Genomic DNA, 19,887 nt, shown 5'->3' with positions numbered 1-19,887 from the left:
GAGCTAACATGTGACACCAATCCTCTTTTTGCTGAGGAAGACTGGCCCTGAGCTCACATTCATGCCCATCTTCTTCTGTTTTATATGTGGGATGCCTGCCACAGCATGGCTTGATGAGTGGTACACAGGTCCGCACCTGGGATCTGAACCAGTGAACCCCGGGCCACTGAAGCAGAGAGCGCGAACTTAACCAGCATGCCACCGGGCTGGCCCCGAAGCTTCTTGTCTTCTTACTCCTTCCTCTCTGACATCCATGTTTCAGTCTTGTATGATGTCATTAGCCAGTGAGGCAGGAAGATAGGTTTGGTCTTAATTCTGCTAGGATTTTGATCTGAGCTCTGCTGATAGCTAGCAAGTCGGTTAATGTCTGTGAGCCTCATTTTCCTCATCTGTAAGACAAATGTGTGGTGAGGGTGTGTGGCTTCCCAGGGCTGCCATCACGAAGTACCACGGACTGGGCGGCTCCCACCACAGAAATTGATTTTCTCCCAGTTCTGGAGGCTGGAAGTCTGAGATCAGAGTGTCAGCAGAGTTGGTTTCTTCTGTGGCCTCTTTCTTTCCTTGGCCCGTGGCTGGCTGTCTTCTCCCCGTGTCTTCACACGGTCTTCCCTCCGTACTCTGTATCCTGATTTCTTCTTCTCATAGGACACCAGTCAGTCGATTAGGGCCCACCTGGAGGACTTCATTCTACCTTAATTACCTCTTTAAAGGCCCTGTCTCCAAATACAGTCACCTTCTGAGGTCCTGTGGATTAGGTCTTCAACATAAGAATTTTGGGAGGACACAATTCAGCCTATAGGAGAAGATTAAATGTAATGAAAGTTCCTGGCACAACTCTCTTTTTTGTCTGGTCCTTTGCTGATGCATTTTCCTGGAGCACCGACTTTCGCTTTCTTTTATCTTGCCCTTTGCTTTTGGGAGCGGCGGGGGGGAGGAATTATATATTTGGAGGTTTCAAATATTGTATGTGTACAATGACTCCTAAATCTAAGTTGCAAGGTCCATTCTTGCAGCTCTGTGCAAGAGCGCTGTTTCCAGTTGTCCAGTGGGCGTCTCCGTGTGGATACCTCACGTGTAACTAGTCCAAACCCAAATGCCTTCACTTCTCTTCTGTGTCTTTGTTGTATTCACAGCACAGTGCCCCCAGCTGCCTAAGCTCAGATGCTCGTGTTTCTTTCCTCTCCCTCCCTTGCCACTGAAATCTAATTAATCACCAAGTGCAATTTAATATATTTTACTTTCATTCAATTTTCAGAGACCTCAATTCCATCCCTTTCTCTCCATCCATACTGTAAGGCTTGAGTTGAAACTTTCATCTTTTTTCTATCACTTGGTTTCTTGTCTCTTGTTTTTTCCGGATCCAATTAGTCTGCTACAGGGTTATTTTTCTAAAATGCAATCTGATCATTTCATTCTGTTCACTTAAACCTTTCAGAGTTCCCCTTTCCTTGTGTAAACTTCTGCCAGCCTCCCCCGCAGCCCGGCCTGGAAGACACTTACTTACCCTTTTCAGATCCATTCGATGCCATCTTCTCTCTGAAGCATTCCCTAGCTTTGTGTGTGCAGTAAAATAGACGTAACACAAAATTTGCTTTTTTAACCATCTTTAAGTGTGCAGTTCAGTGGCATTAGGTATATTCACAATGTTGTGCCATCATCGCTGTCTAGTTCCAGAACTTTTTCATCATCCCAAATAGACACTCTGTACCATTTAGCAATAACTCCTCATTACCCCTTCCCTCCAGCCCCTCATAACCTCTAATCTACTTTATATCTCAATGTACTTGCCTATTCAAGACATTTCACTTAAGTGAAATCATATAATATGTGTCCTTTTGTATCTGGCGTATTTCACTTAGTATAATGTTTTCACAGTTCATCCATGGTGTAGGAAGTATCAGAATTTCATTAGTTTTTATGGCCAAATAATACTCCACTGCATGTATCTACCACCTTTTATTTATCCATTCACCTGTTGATGGACACTTGAGGAGTTTCTGCTTTTTGGCTGTTGTGAATAATGCTGCTATGACTGTTCACGTGCAAGTATCCATGGGAGTCGCTGTTTTCAGTTCTTTGGGGTGTATAGTTGGGAGCAGAATTGCAGGATTCCCCAGTTTCTTGAGTTAGTAATTCCTTCCTCTTGTTTTCCCAAAGCACACCTCATATGACTCCACTGTGGTGTTGGCTGTATTGTATTGTGAATGATTTACGCCCTTGTCTGCACTTCATTGGACTAACTGCAGCACATAGACCCCTGTCTGGTACTGAGTAACAGTCATTACATGTCTATTGAATGATTCAATGAACAAATGAAAGGATGAGCACTGAAACTAACCAGTTGTACTATGGGCATGGTGACTATACCAAAAGTTATCTGCTATTAAGACCTGCTTATAATCAGCTTCTAAAGAGAAGCAGCATCCTAATCTTTGGTAGAGTGGGAGAAAGTGCAAAATGTAGAGGGTAGACACTTTCCTTGTAAGAAGAGGCTCGTGGAACAGCTGGAACTATTTGAAATCCAGCCACAGTCTGAAATACGAACCTCATGCAGTGAGGGTTTGTGGCACACAGTTGAGTGATATTTTCCTCTGAGGTTTACAAAAACTACAGATGACCAATAAAAAGTAGCCAATGAGCCTTTCTGTCCCACCCTTAGACGTTCCGCCCGGCCGCCATGCTGATAGAGCGCTCGTCTGACTTTGGGAAGACGTGGGGCGTATACAGATACTTTGCCTACGACTGCGAGAGCTCGTTTCCAGGCATTTCCACCGGCCCCATGAAAAAAGTCGATGACATAATTTGTGACTCCCGATATTCTGACATTGAACCCTCAACAGAAGGAGAGGTTTGTTTGCTTTTTATGTTTGTTTTGCATTCTACTTGAAAATCTAGTTTCTGATCATTGCAAGAATACCAATTACTCTTCTATCTATTTTTAGGTGATATTTCGTGCTTTAGATCCTGCTTTCAGAATAGAAGATCCTTATAGTCCAAGGATACAGAGTAAGCTTGTTTTTGCATAGAAGGCTTGATGGAAAACAGCAATCATGGGTGAACTCTTACCCAGAGCACTAAATATTGAGTGCTAACTCCACCCTCTTCATTTCCTTCCTTCTCTGCAATGCCCTACTGGAAGCTCCTGAACTTGGCATAATCAAAGTCCTCACTGATGGGGAACATGTTTTGATAAGAGTAAAAGATTTATGTCTTAAGTACTCAGACACTTATGCTGGTCATAATACCTAATTTATTGCTCAGGATAACATATATATAACATATATCTTATACATAGAATATATATATAAATTATGGTATAGATTAAGCTGTTGTAACAAAGTGTCCCCCAAGACACAGTGGTTCAAATAAAATAGAAGTTTATTTCTCTCTTAAGAAGTTACCCAGAGGGGTTTCCAGCGAAGAAATGTAGTTCAGTTGCCGTAAGTAGGCTTATCAAATAAAATACAGGATGACACCCTGTTAAATTTGAATTGCAGTTCAACAACAAACTACTTTTGTAGTATAACTATATCTCATGTACTATTTGTGACTAGTCCAAATATATCCCCTGCAATATTTGTAGTTGGTCTAACTGTGTTCCGTGTGATACTTGTGACCAACTTATAGTGAAAAATGATTAACTGTTTGTCTGAAATTCAAATTTAACTGAGCATTTTGTATTTTTATTGCTAAATCTGGCTAAATTAGGTCACCCAGGTTCTCAGGTTCCTTCTGTCTTATAGTCTTGATGCACATAGTTAGAGCTGGCCCAACACCTCCGTGTCCTTATCCCAACCTGTGGGAGGAGAAGAAGTGAACAGCAAGTGATGTACAAGTTGTACATCACTTCTGTTCACATCCCACTGGCCAAAATTAGTCATGTGGCTACACCATGGGAGACGGTGGGAAACATCTCTAGCCAGGTGGCCATGTCCTCTCTAAAACTCAGCGAGGGCTCTTATTGTCAAAGGAAGAAGACAAGAAAGAATATTGGGGAAAAATCAGAAGCCATGCTCAGTATCCTCAATAAGGTGAGGGCTGTATTTCCATTTAACAGAAGAGTAAACTGAGGCTCAGAGAGTTGGCATAACCATGTGTAAGGTGACATGGCTATTGAGTGTCAGTCAGCTCCTGAAACCCGTATTTTAGGATTCTCAGTTCAGAGCTCTTTCTAACCTTCAGCAACTACGCCTCTGTTTTCACAGAATTACATTTTGATCTTGGGAGGCAGAGTGTGCACTAATTGAAAGGATGGGCTTTGAGTCAGACCTGGGTTCCATCCCAGTTCTGGTGTATTATGGCCATGTGACCTTGGGCAAGTCCTTGACTTGAAGCTTTTTTTTAGCCTCTGTTTTTTCATCTGTAAACGGAGATAGTAATATTGACCTTAAGGTTGTTAGGGAAGGACAATGAGTTAATGTATATAAATGACCCACCAAAGTGACGCATGGAAAGTGTCCAATAAATTGAAGCTGCTGCTGTTGGTGATGTTGATGTTGCCATCAGCTGTCACTCAGGACCTTTGTAGACTTGGTCCCATGTGTCAGAGTGAAAGGAGGAGATGCCCTCCCCTGCTGCTGAGGGGCACTCAGTGAGCAGAGGTGGGGCTGATTCCTGCTCATCTTTCCCAGCTGAGCATGGCCCTGTTTTTTTTTTTTTCTGGGAAAGATTTGCCCTGAGCTAACATCTGTTGTGAATCTTCCTTTTTTTTTTTTTCCTTCCCAAAGCCTCAGTACATAGTTGTATATTCTTTTTTTAAGATTGGCCCTGAGCTAACATCTGTTGCCAATCTTTTTTTGTTCTCCCCAAAGCCCCCCAGTACATAGTTGTATATTCTAGTTGTAGGACCTTCTAGTTCTGCTTTGTGGGATACCACTGTCAGCATGGCTTGATGAGTGATGCCAGGTCTGCGCCCAGGATCCAAACTGGCAAAACCCTGTGCCGCTGAAGCAGAGCGCATGAACTTAACCACTCGGCCTCGGGGCTGGCCCCCGTAGTTGCATATTCTAGTTGTAAGTCCTTCCAGTTCTTCTGTGTGAGCTGCCACCACAGCATGGCTACTGACAGAGATGTGGCATGGTTCCGCACCCAGGGAACCAAACCCGGGCTGCCAAAGTGTAGCACGAGCATGGCCCTATTTTTAATCAAGGCCCCACAGAATTTCCCCACTTGAGGCATGGAAGAGCAGAATGGAAGAAGTCCAGGGAATATTGCCAGAAGAGTGCTGTTTCCTGACTTGAGTCAATTTTACATGTGGCCCGGACTGTCTCTGGTCTGTAATTGACTCATTCATTCTATTGTAAAACAAATATTTAATGGCATGTCCAGCCCTGTGCCATTTCTGAGTGAGCTCTGTGAGGCCTGCCCTCCGTCCTCTCCAAGTGCAGCTGGGAGAAATGTCCTGAGCTCCCTGGCGAACACCCCCTAGTCCCTAAAAGGACTCCCGGTCTGCTCCTTTTTAGGTGAAATTCGTGGAACTCCGCGAATGTTATTGCCATTATTATTGTCTTGTGTTTTCTTGTTAAATGGCATCAGCAAATCGATTTCTGTGTTAAAGAAGCATCCATTTTAAGTGATCATGCTTTCGATTTACTTTCTAGTCAGGGGACAATATCTCTTTGCCCCTATTGTCGAGACCTTTAAGACTCACGTCAGAAGAGATTTTGCCTCTTGGAGCTGCAGTCAATACAGGCTTAGCGGTTGTTAAATATGGCAGGAGAGAGTGGAGGGGGTGTATTTGCTCTTCTGAGGGCTTCCACAAAGATCAGTTCAAGGGTTTCTAAATACTCCAGCTGCTCTTCAAGTTTGTTGTTTGGTCTTTCGTCAATAGGCGCTTGTGCTCATTCTGTGCAGGAGCATTTGTGCAGGAGGAAATGTTGGCATTCATAAATTCCATTCAGCTAAGGAGTACCACGGTTTCTCTGTTTAGTTGTTGATTTTACAAAGGGCCTAAGTTGAATGCATAGACTCATGGACTTTCTCTTTCAACCCACAGCTAGGTCTATAGTCTCCATTGTAAGCTATGCATATATTATAAGTATTTAAAATTGGATTTGGGCTTTGAAAGTATCTGATGTGCTGGGCCAATACCCTGTTGTCCTGTGTTGTACATTATGAGAATGCACCCGCAGAAAAGGAAGTAAAGCTTAGGAGCAGTTTCAAGTTACAGGGCTAAATGGGAGGGCAAATGGATTAATCAACCTTTTGGGGCCCACTCAGCCAGAGCAACTTAGTAATTAATGAAAACACTGGTCGAGATGGTTGAATGGCTCTTGGTTTATCAAGTTACCATAGAATGTAATTGATAGCCCAGCTTCTGCAATAAGCATAGGTCTATAGACCCAGGAAAAAGGAGAAAAGATAAAATATGAGAAATTGATTTATAAGTAACTGATATTTAGGAAAAAATAATTTGCCATGATAGTATATTGGTAATTGTATTGATAAATTATATTGTAAAACTAAGGCAAAAGTCATAGATTGTAATGTCACTTAAAAACTTGGTTAAGAATTCTGTCCCTGGATTGTGGTTATTCTGTAGTTTTACATCTATTTTAGTAACTTGGGTTTCATCTAAATGGTGGGAAACTTCAGATAGTATTTTCCTCTCGAAAAGTAAACACAAAACTATTTCTCTCAAACTATCTTATAATAATAATGAAATTGGAGTGCTTTGATAAACTCGTTTTCCCCCTGAATGGAATTTTCTGATTTTGAGACTGGCACTAATTGCCGTGGGAACCAGATGGTCTTGCAATAGTTTGGATTACTATGTGCCAGTGGGTTCTGGCAATGACACAACTGCATTCTGAAATTTCTCCACTGTCACACTTCTTCCTGAAACATCAGTCCGCAAACAAATCCATCACAGAATAGACGTTCTTCTTAAACTGAAGAGAAGGTAGGAACTTTTCTTTCTTCAAGAGACTGTCACATTTTGTTAAACTTTACTATTATGGTCATGAAGATCATACAAAGGGGGTAAACTTTACTTAAGCCTTTTTCTTTTCTTTTCTTTTTTTTTTTTTTTTGAGGAAGATTAGCCCTGAGTTAACGTCTGCTGCCAATCCTCCTCTTTTTGCTGAGGAAGATTGGCCCTGAGCTAACATCTGCGTCCATATGCATCTACTTTATATGAGGGATGCCTGCCACAACATGGCTTGATACACGATGCATATGTCCATGCCCGGGATCTGAACCAGCAAACCCTGGGGCCACCAAAGCGGAGTGCGCACACTTAACCACTGTGCCACTGGGCTGGGCCCTACTTAAGCCGTTTTCTTTGTCATGCCTTTCTGTAAAGAGAAATGATGTTGTGTAATTGCGAAAGAAGTCTTGCTTGTTTTATCAGACTTTTCATCTTCTCGGTGACCTTTGTAGATCTCTTAAAAATCACCAACCTGAGAATCAAGTTTGTGAAACTACATACTTTGGGAGATAACCTTTTGGATTCCAGAATGGAAATCAGAGAAAAGTATTACTATGCAGTTTATGACATGGTGGTTCGAGGAAATTGCTTCTGCTATGGCCATGCCAGTGAATGTGCCCCGGTGGATGGATTCGATGAAGAAGTAGAAGGAATGGTAAGCGAGTGCTTGGTGTGGCTTTCTCCTCTATGCAGGGGATTCTAAATGGCAAATTGAAGCTAGGCTCCCTCAGGCCTTTGACGTTTTCTAGGGGTTTTATTTTTCCAGACTTTGATTTTCCCTTTGCTGACTTTCTTGCACTATGAGAACGTACGGATTACTGATTTCATAAACACTGAATTAATTTTTGGAAATTGTTGCTGCAGGCTACTACTCAGTAGATATTTTAGTCAACAAGGATTAAAAAGTTGTCTAAATAATAAGCACATCTTCCTTTACTCTAGGGAAGATTAAAAACCACAAGCATTCCAGTCTTTATGCTAGAAGGCATAAACTGATCCCAGCCCCAAGAAACTGGAAATTTGAACCTAGAACCGCAGGACATCATTTAGGAATCAAATGGACTTTGTTTCTTTGTCTTCTAATGTCATTCTTTTTCTCACTTTTATGCTGTGTTTTTGAATTACGTACTTTTAAAAATTTGGAATTTGGGTGATTTGCCAAATGGATAAAGTTAGGGTATTTTCCCAGTTTCTAAGTGACCTGGTAATTCTTAGAGACCCATAGGATTTTTTTTTTTTTAAGATTTTTTTTTATTTTTTCCTTTTTCTCCCCAAAACCCCCCAGTACATAGTTGTATATTCTTCGTTGTGGGTCCTTCTAGTTGTGGCATGTGGGACGCTGCCTCAGCGTGGCTTGATGAGCAGTGCCATGTCCGTGCTCAGGATTCGAACCAACGAAACACCGGGCCGCCTGCAGCGGAGCGCGCGAGCTTAACCACTCGGCCACGGGGCCAGCCCCGAGATCCATAGAATTTTAAAGCCAGACAGGACTTACTAAATCAACTGTCCTTAGAAGAGACCAGGGGTTAAGTCATTTACCAAAGGGTCCTAAGTAAGTGAGTGGCAGATGGAAATTCACACCTGGCACTCCCCACCTGGCCCCCGGGTTCCGTCCACTAGACTGGGCCTCCCTTCTTGATGAAGGATGTGTCTTGCTTACTTGCCACTTGCCTTTTCAAAGACTGTAAGTCCTCAGCTAAGAAGGTGCAGGATTGAGTGTATTCAACTCTCTAAAACGTCTACCTTCCCTTTGCTCCAGTTAGAAGATTTATTGCATAGATAAAGTTGAGTTTTTAACGGAGCCTAAAGGCTGGCTGTGTCTTTCTAATCCTCCTGCTACATCTTTCAGAGAAGGCTCGGTAGATTGTATTTCCTTCTCAGTGTAACAAATCTGGTGTGTGGCTAATGTTGTGTAGTCACGTCACTCGCAGGTGTCCCACAGTACACTGTATTGTTTAGTCGGACACTGTAGAGTCCTGTGCCATGTGCTTTGGAACTGTTTTCCAGTCTGTGCAAAACCACATCGTTAATGAGAGGATTTTTGTCTTCTGCTGACTGCACGCCTGTCAAAGTGGGTCCAGGGCGGACCTGTCTGTTGTGTTCCTGAATTCCATTCTATAGAAACTGGTGTTGAGTGTTAAGTGTGAGGTGCCTGGGTCCATGTGTATTTGATGGACCAAAAGAATTTGTCATCTTTATGCCTTGGAGGTCTTAAGCATGCCTTGCAGCCAGACAACGCAACATAGCTCACCGGAGGCCCTTCATAAAGCAAATTAATTTGTACCTTTTTCTGAGATTTCGTATTTCCTTACTTAAAGAAAAAAATAAATGTAAATGTGGTAAATGGTTAATTTTTAAAATCTCATCTTGGTTGAAAACTTGAGTGCTGTGCCTGCGGTCAAAAACAAAATAAAACAAATGAGCGAAGAAAAACCTTTCTTTTACGTGGCCTAGTGGTAAAACTTGCCGTAATGTAAGTTAGTTCCTGGGTGGTGTGTATATGTTTAGTTCTATATTATGATGTTTGTTGATTTCTATGATAACAGATTTTTTTTTTAACTCTTAACTAGTTTGCTGTTTAAAAAATTCTTAAGTGACTGATTTTGTGCACCTAGGTTCTTTTCATAGATACTTCAATAAAATATTTAGTGAGCATCCATTATGTAATAGGAACTACGAGAGATGGGAGTTGTCACCATCCACAAGGAGCTAGAACTCACTGCAGGGAGGGACAAAATCAAAACAAAGAAACTCTCGTGGTGAGCTAGAGATCAGTATGGAAGGGGGCTTATGTTTGCCATTGATGGTGGCGAAAATCTGGCCATTAGTCTGTCTCTGACTTTGCTCTTTCCTGTTTTGATAACTTCCAAGGTTCATGGACACTGCATGTGCAGGCATAATACGAAGGGCTTAAACTGTGAGCTGTGCATGGATTTCTACCACGACTTACCTTGGAGACCGGCTGAAGGTCGAAACAGCAATGCCTGTAAAAGTAAGTCTCTGTCAGAGGGACATTTTGAATCAACTTGGCCTCTAGTCTCCATTTTCTGATTAGAGGTGCCTTGATAGTACACTGTTTTGCAGAAAGAAGAAAGGTTACTGCCCTTTCCCCAGCTTCCCCTGATATTCCTATGAAACTTACAATATCCATTCAATTAAATTAATAAATTCATATTTACTGAGCAGCACTGTGTGGTTGGCAGATTTAGTAGAAGACTGAGGTGTTGTCCCTGACATTGCTTTTAAGGCAAAATGACCCTGAGAGAAAACTGAGAGGAAAACATGGCATGGTAGATCATTAAGGGCTGGGAGATAGGGAGTCGAGTTTTCAGCCTTGTTTCTGTGCCAGCCCAGCTGCAGCCTCTGGCGTATTTCCATCCATCCATCCCAGTGGTGTTCTCTGGGCAGAGGTGTCGTTTGAAACACCACCACTCCTCCCCACCCCACACACAGTGATATCCTATCCTCCTCTCAAGGAGTGTTGCTGCCTCAGCCCCCACTGAGAAGGACTGTTCGAGAAGTTCAGAAACCACTGAGGGCTAGAGTGGTCAAGGTTTTGCTAATAAGTACAACCAGCTGGCCCTTGCTTGAATAGTTAAGATTTTTAGGTAAAGACAAGAAGGGGGGGCGGGGGGGGGGGCCAAGGGGAGTTTAGATAAGGAGAACAGCACAAAGCACAAAGCCCCAAGGACATTCTTGTGACCACCTCAGAGACTATGCTGGGAAAGATTCCGAGGTTTAATTCAACCAGTTTATCAAGGGCAGTACTCGGCTAGGCACCAAGGATTCAGTGGATGAGACACAGGCCCTCTCTGCAGGATGTTCTGTTGCAGGGGGCTGCACAGACAGGCCTGGAGCATAGAGCCCCCTGAGGGCCAGGCTGAGTGAAGCTGCATTGTGAGAAGACCAGAGGAATCGATGTGGATTGTTGAGCATGAGAGCAAGATGATGAAAGCGGGCTGGGACTGAGATAACTCTGTCGCAGGTGCCAGAGGAAGGGCAGACCGTGCTCGAGAGGGCTGGCTTAGCTGGCTGTTCAACAGACCTTACTAAATCAGAGGTCATTTCACTCAGGAGCCTGCCTGGTGAGCGATGTCCTTCCATCCGGTCCCCCCCGGAGCGGGACCCAGGGGCATCCTCCATGGATGGCAGCTGTCCTTCTGTTGATAATCTTGCAACGGCACTTTCCCCGAGGGTTTTCAACTTTTTATAGCCCATTCTCTAACAAAGAGGGCAGCAGATTGCATCTATTTCGTAAAGTTCACACTTGGAAGGTTTCAGCCTGATTTAGGATTTAAACTGTCTGTGTGGACGTGTCCGTTTTCACCATGAGCGCCTTCTTGTTAAATGCCACTTTGCCTGCACTTTGTCCCTAGTTTCCAAAATTAGTTTTGTTTCTGCCAACCCCATCCTGCATTGCTAAGTAGATTTAAAAGGCTTTTCTTGCCGCTGCTCTTGTCTCACAGAGTGTAACTGCAACGAGCATTCCAGCTCGTGCCACTTTGACATGGCGGTGTACCTGGCCAGTGGAAACGTGAGCGGAGGCGTGTGCGATGACTGTCGGCACAACACGATGGGACGCAACTGTGAGCAGTGCAAACCGTTTTACTTCCAGCACCCGGAGAGGGACATCCGAGACCCGAACCTCTGTGAACGTACGTGGGGACAGGGCCACGACGTGGGGCCTCTTCCGGGTCACCTTTCCAGTTGGATCGTCTGGCACTTGCCACCCTCTCAGGGCTCCGCGTTGTCACTTGAATTGTCATACGGGATGCTGGGAGTGGAATGTACTTGGTAGTGGGGCTTCATTAGTTTATTTCGGTGACGTTTGGAGGGATGAAGTGAACATATGTATTTATACAGACACGCACACTGGATTACCTGGTGCTTTTTCTTCTTCTTAGAATGTGCCTGCAACCCAGCTGGCTCTCAGAATGGGGGAATCTGTGACAGTTACACTGATTTTTCGGCTGGTCTCATTGCTGGTCAGTGTCGGTGTAAGTTATACGTGGAAGGAGAAAATTGTGATATTTGCAAGGAAGGCTTCTATGGTTTAAGTGCCGAAGAGCCCTTTGGCTGTAAATGTGAGTACGTTTGTTAGAAAGTTGGGGAGTTCTTCTCTATATGTAATTTCATTTTACTGTGCAATTCTAAACCCAGACTACTACGTCGGACTCACTCGGCTTGTGTTTCTTTACTCCATTTTATCTTTAATAAAGCTTGTGCTTGCAATCCTCTGGGAACGATTCCTGGCGGGAGCCCTTGTGATTCTGGGACTGGTTACTGCTACTGTAAGCGTCTGGTGACAGGACAGCATTGTGACCAGTGTCTGGTAGGTAAATCCTAATTACGTGGGATGGGTAGTTTGTGAATATGACAGGTTTTAATAGAGAATGCTTTCGCCATTGTGGATTCTACCATCTCCCTTATATGTAAATGTTAAAAGACACGAGTTGACAGTGTGCAAAAGAAGAATTACTAATGAATGGTTTTAACAAGATATTCACCATCGCTGTTAGAACTATAAAATAAAACCACAGTGAAATACTGTTTTTACAGGCAAAATTAACAAAACTTTTCAAAAATGGGAATGCTGACTTAGTGAGGACGTAATGAGGGCTGGGACTCAGATACTGCCCATGGAAATGCAGATTGGTTCCTGCTTTGTGCAAAGCACTTAGAGATCTGTCATCAGCAGCCTGTAGAAATGTGCATGCCCTTTGACCCAGTAATCCCACTTCTGGGACTCTATCCTAATGAAATAATCAGGAAATTGGACAAAGATCTATTCACCAGAAGACTCATTGTGTCTTTTATTAATCATAGCACAAAACTTGGAAGCAAAAGTGGGGAAAATAGTTAAGTAAATTTGGGGGCCTCTTTACAGCATGGTATTTGGTTGCCATTGAAAATGACAATAACATGAGGAAATGCTTATGTTGGTATAAAAAAAATACAGGATGTGACTAGTATCTTAATTATGTAGGAAAAAAATTCCTCAAGAGAAACAAAATCGGGAAGGAAATACACCCAAAAAGTTCACTGTAATGATTCTGGGGAGAATCATTATGAGAGTAATTTAAAAAAATTATTCTGTATCTTTTATAACATTCTTGTGATTGCTTTTATAATTTGGGAGAGGGGGTCCACTGACCCCAAATGATGTTTATGACCACTAATCTGCATATTTGCCTGTATCCTGATAGATTCTTAAATTTCTGGAAGTCTGATTTAAATTGGTGAAGCTGGTTTTATCTGCTCACTAGGAAATGTGTGTTTGCCGAGGTGCAAAGAGATCCCCTATCGCGATTCTGTCCCATTTCTTTTTATTTCCGTCTCCAGTGTTCTCAAGACGAGGTCATCTCACCTTTCAGTTGTGAAAATAGTGCTTCCTTTATGCTGTGTTTCCACATAGATAAATCCTTGAAGAGCTTTGCTTACTGAGTTTATGACAGACTGAACTTAGGGAAAATGTAAAGGCCTGCCAAATATTTGCCCCAACTCCCTTACTGCCAGAGGAAGTCTAACGAGGAAGACGGGCATCTTTACTCCTTGCTCGTGTTCATTCTTGGATGAAGGCTGTTGGCAGGGCAAAGAAACTACTGTGTGTAGTGGCGTTATCAGGAGATTACGTGTGACCCTCTCTGACCCCAGTGACCTGCAGCTTGGGCTCCTTTATTTCAGAAAACTCATACTTCTTCCTTTGGTTGGTTTTCTGCTTTCACGGTGCAAACAAAGTTTTGGTGGAACAACCGAAACACGCCGTGACTTGTTTCTTGCTGAGTCTGTTGTGTAATTACAGGAACCCACCTTTAGATGTTTAAACTTTTGTTCCGCAGCCAGAGCACTGGGGCTTAAGCAATGATCTGGATGGATGTCGACCTTGTGACTGTGACCTTGGGGGAGCCTTAAACAATAGGTGAGTGGAGCGGCACTTCACTCTTGTACTCAGTGCCTGGGAAAGCCCCTGTGGCCGCTAGAAGTATGACATTCAGTGTCTCTTAAGAAGATAATGCAAAGTACATTCACCTTTGCTTTGAATGCCTGATAATCACTTTTACCTGTGGTCTCAATGTTTACAAAGAGGGATTCATTCCAAGAGTTACCTTTGAAGCCTTCTCATATGTTTCTGTTTCTTGGTTTTTCATAGTACTGTTGTGCCTTGTTTTTGTACTATTACTTTTCAGTATTTTTTTAATCATAGAAACAATGTATACCATAGTTTTAAAAAAATTCAAACAGTTCAGATCGCCTGCCCTTTGTCCCAGTGAGTTCCACTGCCTAGAAGTGCCACTGTTGACGGGTTTTTTGGTTTTGTTTTTGGTGAGGAAGACTGGCCCTGAGCTAACAGCTGTTGGCAGTCTTCCTCTTTTTGCTTGAGGAAGATTGTTGCTGAGCTAACACCTGTGCCCATCTTCCTCTGTTTTATGTGTGATGCCGCCACAGCGTGCTTTGATGAGGGCTGCTAGATGTGCACCTGGGGTCCAAACCCACAAACCCTGGGCCACTGAAGTGGAGCGCACAAATAACCACTACGCCACTGGGTGGCCCCCACAGTTTCTTGTATCTCTCTAGAAATTAATAATAGTACTCAGAATACCTGTTAAAAATTACACTTTCTTTCCTCTCATTTCTTTTTAAATAACCTCTTAGGTTTTATTTTTTTAAACAGGCAAGTACAAAGAAAAAAAAATAGCCCATGATTTCCCACTTAGCTTTACTGATGTTTTTTGAAAATCACAGTAATGTATGTATGTACACTATTCTCCAACTTGCTTTTATGTTAAAGGTCTTTTTTTCACATCAGCATGCATTCATCTACCTCTTTCTTTTTAATAGCTTTTGGTATTGTAGCGTGTGAAAGCATCATAAATTATTTCCAGTCTTCTTTGCTTTTTGAGAATGTTGCTGTGCATATCCTTGTAGACATATCTTGATGAATGTTTGTAGATATAGCTATAGATAAGGTTCCCAGTGGTGGAACTGCTAAGTCAAGGGACATGTGCGTTTTTTGTTTTCATAGAGAATGTCAGATTGTTCTCCAGACAGAATGTGCTAGTTTATTTTCCTACCGATCAGTTACAAAAATACCTCTTTCCCCATCCCCACTAGCAGTTGGTGTCATCATTTTCTTTTTCACCAACCTAAAGGATAGAAAGTGAACTCCCATTTTGATTTGTGTAAAGAAACTTTTTCTTCTTGCTTTTATTTTTGCAACTTCCAAGTCTATTAATGGCAATTACATATAATAATTTTTAGTTACTTAAATATGTTGGCATTCCTTGAAATGATGAGACCTGAAGCTCTACCAAAAATGATCATAATACACGTTTGGCAAGATGTTGAATTTGTGGGAGTTTAATTAACGACTTTTGAGTCAAAGAGAATGTTGGTCTGTGTTCCTGGATCCGATTCAGAACATCTGGTAAAGATAGCGTAAGTGGTGGCCGAGAGAATAGCCAGATGTTTCCTTGTGGCCCCGAATCTTCCCTGAGAGAACATGCTGAATTCATCAGGCAGCTTCATGTGCTCACAAATTGACTCTCTTGCAAGGTTATTGCCCAACGCCGTGGTAATCTGCAGAAGGAATGAGACTTCAGGCAGCAAGAACATGTTCTCTTTGGCCCCTGTATTTGGGTTTGTTCTATTTCAGGTCACGTGGCAAACTCAGTACAGCGTGTAGCCCGTGAGACGCCAGTGTGACCTCCTGTTCTTAGAAAACCTCCAGAGGGGAGGAAGCGAGGATGATTCCATAGAAGTAGGGAAGACGGACAGACTGCTAGTCTGCTCGTGGAATCCCTTCTCTGACTTTGCTTTGTGACTCCCAGAACACACGCAGAGGATTCCGTTAGCAATTGATCCCTCCATTCGAAACTGTCCCCATTCCTAAAATCCTTCTTGATTACATGAAAGTGGCACTCTCCAAATTATGTCATAAACTCAGGAACGTCCGATGTTTTTTTTACCCTAAATCGTTTGTTTCTTACACTCCCTTGCTCTTTTTCTCTATTCCACGCACACTTCCTGTCTCTAAATCCACTCACGCACAACCCCTAGCCTGCCCCCAGTGTCCCCTGCAGAAATTTATAAAAACCAGAATGTGCTCAGCTAGAGAGTTGGTGAAGCAAAAATCTTTAGTAAAGATTTTAAAGCAGGTAACTTGATATCTCCAGCACGATCGATTAGACGCCCTGTCTTTTGGCATTATTGATGGGGAAGAAAATTACCTTTAAAGATGCCTCTGGCCCTGGGACTGTACAGTGTTTTGTAGTGATCCCTTTCAAAGTTGTTTTCCCCCAACAAAGGCTTTCTGCAGGAGTCCCGTAGGGGTGAGAGAGGCCCAGTCTTGTGAAGCACCGATGCTGCTAGAATGCTTGGCGCATAGCAGACAGTCAAGAAGTACTTGCGGAAGGATTGATCATTGCGTCCACTCATAAATATCTGCTACCTGATAATACTCCTTTGCTTTGCCTTGAACACATAGTAGGTATTAAGTAAATGTTGATTGAGTAAAAGGATTTGAGAAACAACGATTATTAAGATGTAAAAACTTATGGGCCGGCCTGGTGGCGCAGAGGTTAAGTTTGCACGTTCTGCTTCTCGGTGGCCCGGGGTTCGCCGGTTCGGATCCCGGGAGCAGATATGGCACCGCTTGGCAAAAGCCATGCTGTGATAGGTGTCCCACATATAAAGTAGAGGAAGATGGGCACGGATGTTAGCTCAGGGCCAGTCTTCCTCAGCAAAAAGAGGAGGATTGGCAGTAGTTAACTCAGGGCTAATCTTCCTCAAAAAAAAAAAAAGATATGAAAACTTAATACACGCTCCTAAGGAGGGGCAATCTCTGTATGTGATCCCAAACATTCCTGAGTTACTTTGACCAAGAAAGAATTAAGTGTAAAAATCATGTGAGAGGGAAAAAGTTTTAAAATATTTTATATAATGAGCCAAATGGATTTTTGTAGAACAATAAAAGCTTAGTAATCCTTATCTATTATGTTGACAGCTAATCTGAATCTTTGAATCTTTTAAAGAAGACCGAATTAATTTAAAAAATGTAATTCAAGCCAGGTTAATGAAGTTTTGCCCGGTGGATAACCTGCTTTAATGAGTGAAGAAGAATGGTTGCTAGGTAAATGCTACTTGTAAATGTTTAAAAACATTGAGAAATAGAAATGTCTTTACGGCATCCTACAAAATCATTTCATCAGTTAAATTCAGGACTTTGGTATCTGGCTCGAAGCCCACTGCTCTTTTGAAGACGTCTGCTTGCTAGGCTGAAGTCCCCAACCTCTCGTGATGTGTCAACAACACATGACTTCTGTATCTCTTTTAGAACTTCTTATATTCTGCCTTGGTTTATGGCTGTTTGTATTTAAAAGTTGTCTTTGGAGAGGGATGGTGTCTTATCTGTTTTTGCATCTTTGTACCCAGCCCGGTGGGCGTTATAGGTGCTTGATAAATGAGGAACTGAAATGTATTATACTTTGAAACTGGAGCAGAAGTTAACAGGTGTTTTCATCAGTGTATTGAACAATCGTGGTATCTAACCCTGTGTTAATTACTATGGTAGCTGGACATAAAGAGGTTCCAGAACACAGCTCCTGCCCCTTAAGAAAGTATCCTAGCTGGGGGGCCAGAGGGTTCTACTTTGGATAAAATGGATGGTGCTGACTGCTGATCAGCGTGGAACCAACTCAGAATTATGGAGGCGATGTCAGTGTTGAACAGAGTGCTGGTTCTTACAAATGATGCTTTTTATCCTTTACTTTTTTTGTCTAATTTCTTAGTAATAAAGTTGAAACTATACAGTATTTACTCATCGCTATTTAAATGAAATAGAATTTCCCTTCCAATAGAATTTTTAAACAAGTTGCTAATTTCTATGTTTGTGAGAAATCTGTTTTTTGAAGGAAGAATCTTGCCCTTTACCTATTGAGAAAAAAATGGGCTCATATTCGTTTTGTTTTGTTGCCATAGTAAATTACCATAACTTAGTGGCCTAAAACCACATAAATTTACTATCTTACAGTTCTGTGTGTCAGACACAGTCTCACTGGACTAAAATCAAGATGTCGGTAGGGTTGCGTTTCTGTCTGAAGGGTCTAGCGGAGGATCTGTTTCCTGCTCATTTGAGTTGTTGGCAGAATTTAGTTCTTTTCAGTTGTAGGATCAGGTTCCCATTTTCGTGCTGGCTGCCAGCTCAGGGCCGTTCCCAGCTTTTGGAGGCTGCCCACATCCCTTGACTCATGCCCTCCTACCTCATCGGCAAAGCCAACCATGGTGAGTCAAATCCTTCTTAAGTCACGTCTCTGTGAGCCAGTTTTCTGCCTTCCTCCTCCACTTTTAAGAACTCTTGTGATTAGACTGAACACAACCTGGATAATCTCAAGGTCCTTAACCTTAATCCCACCAGCAAAGTCCCTTGTACTGTGTGAGGTAACATATCCACACATTCTGGGGATGAGGACATGGACATCTTTGGGGGCCATTATTCTGCCTGCCACAGGGCTGGACAATTTTGTCTTATATCATTATTCTACCTTACTGATCCAATGGGTTGAATCTGTATCTAGTTACAGGGAAATTTATGGAGGAAACATATAAACTTGTAAAGCACACGATTTCTATCTGATGTGACTTTTACTTGAACACAGGAAAGAAGTTCCTTGTAATAAATCTTTCGACTCACTATGGAGGAGGTTGGTTTTGAGCCGACCTTTTGAAAGCTAGATGAGATCTGAGAAGTGCTATAGGTGGGCAGGAGAGCCTTCTAGCTGAGAGGAAGAAGACGAGTGAAGGCACAGTGATGCGAATGCGGGTGGCAAGGTCAAGATCTGGACTGGCCTTGACCATCGCTGCTCACATTTCTCCATTACCCCTCTTTGCTCTGTCATTCCTGTTCTCCCTTTGCTTGTCAAATCCTCTGCAGCCTCCAGAGCCATCTCCTTCTTGACACCTCCCTGAGGTGAACAGTGTCTTCCTCTGCACCCATCGTACTTGGCTTTGAGCTCTATCTAGGCACTTACTGCATTTTGATTTGTTATCTTGGCCAATTGCTTTATGGTTTATCTCCCCAATCAGATCGCACATTTTTTAGGACAGGAAGTGTTTTTCCCCCCATTTTTCTGTCTCCATATCATTTAGCTAGAAATAATGGACTTACCAAGAAGTAAGGATAGATTCAGAAGAAAGCTGACAATGGACTAACACGTGACAGTACTGACACCAGGAAGGACAGCTCCCAGGGCCAATATTTGCTCAGTAAATATTTGTGGAAGAGTGTGAGGAGTGTGGCGCATCTGAAAGCAAAGGGCAGGCACCAGAGAGAGAGGAGTTGTTTTCCGAGGATGGGTTATAGAGGCTGCTGGAAATCAGGCAGAGGCATCGTGACTTGATATAAGTAAAAAGAAACAGTAGTGGGCTTTTGTGAAATGATGGAAGCAGTGCTGCGGGAAGATTCGTCTGGCGGCGGTAGACAGGATGGACTGGGCAGGGGAGAGAAGAGCTCAAGAGGCCAGTTTGCAAGGTTGCTAAAGGCACAGGTGTGAAGTGATGCCATGCTGGACTAGGACAGTGGCAGTGACACTGAGAGGAAACTGCTCAGTTGAGGAACATCTTGAAATAAGACTTGGATATCGAGAATAAACAAAAGGGAAGGTCATGTTTCGCTTACAACATGAGAAGAATTTTCCATCTGCTGACAGAAATAGCAGAGCTGAATATAAGAGGTCAGTGAGAGGTGACAAGCAGTTTGGGACAAGGTGAATTAGAGATGACAACTGGGCACCCCGTGGGAATGTCCTGTTCATGGCTGGGAATGGACACCCTGAGTACAGCTGAGTAAGTGCTGAGAGCTGTAGGTGTGAGGGCCGTCTACACAGGCAGGCAAAGCCACAAGAAGGAGTTTGCTAAAGGCGTGAATGTTGAGTTGGAGCCGTGCCTATCAATGACAACAGTTC

The 19,887-nt window shown here is 42.8% G+C and overlaps 1 protein-coding gene across 2 annotated transcripts in view; it reads left to right on the top strand.

Moving 5' to 3' along the window:
- Nucleotides 1-19,887, top strand: part of LAMB1 (laminin subunit beta 1) — a 69,744-nt gene that overhangs the window by 12,363 nt on the left and 37,494 nt on the right. For both annotated transcript variants that reach the window (XM_046669708.1, XM_046669707.1), the window contains exons 6-13: nt 2,660-2,848; nt 2,943-3,006; nt 7,381-7,583; nt 9,800-9,920; nt 11,395-11,583; nt 11,833-12,012; nt 12,148-12,260; nt 13,768-13,847. In XM_046669708.1, the coding sequence (XP_046525664.1) occupies nt 2,660-2,848; nt 2,943-3,006; nt 7,381-7,583; nt 9,800-9,920; nt 11,395-11,583; nt 11,833-12,012; nt 12,148-12,260; nt 13,768-13,847 (1,139 nt within the window). The remainder of the gene's footprint in view (nt 1-2,659; nt 2,849-2,942; nt 3,007-7,380; nt 7,584-9,799; nt 9,921-11,394; nt 11,584-11,832; nt 12,013-12,147; nt 12,261-13,767; nt 13,848-19,887) is intronic.

Source organism: Equus quagga, chromosome 8 (assembly GCF_021613505.1).
Source record: "Equus quagga isolate Etosha38 chromosome 8, UCLA_HA_Equagga_1.0, whole genome shotgun sequence".
NCBI lineage: Eukaryota > Metazoa > Chordata > Mammalia > Perissodactyla > Equidae > Equus > Equus quagga.
This window is presented reverse-complemented; position numbering and strand designations above follow the sequence as displayed.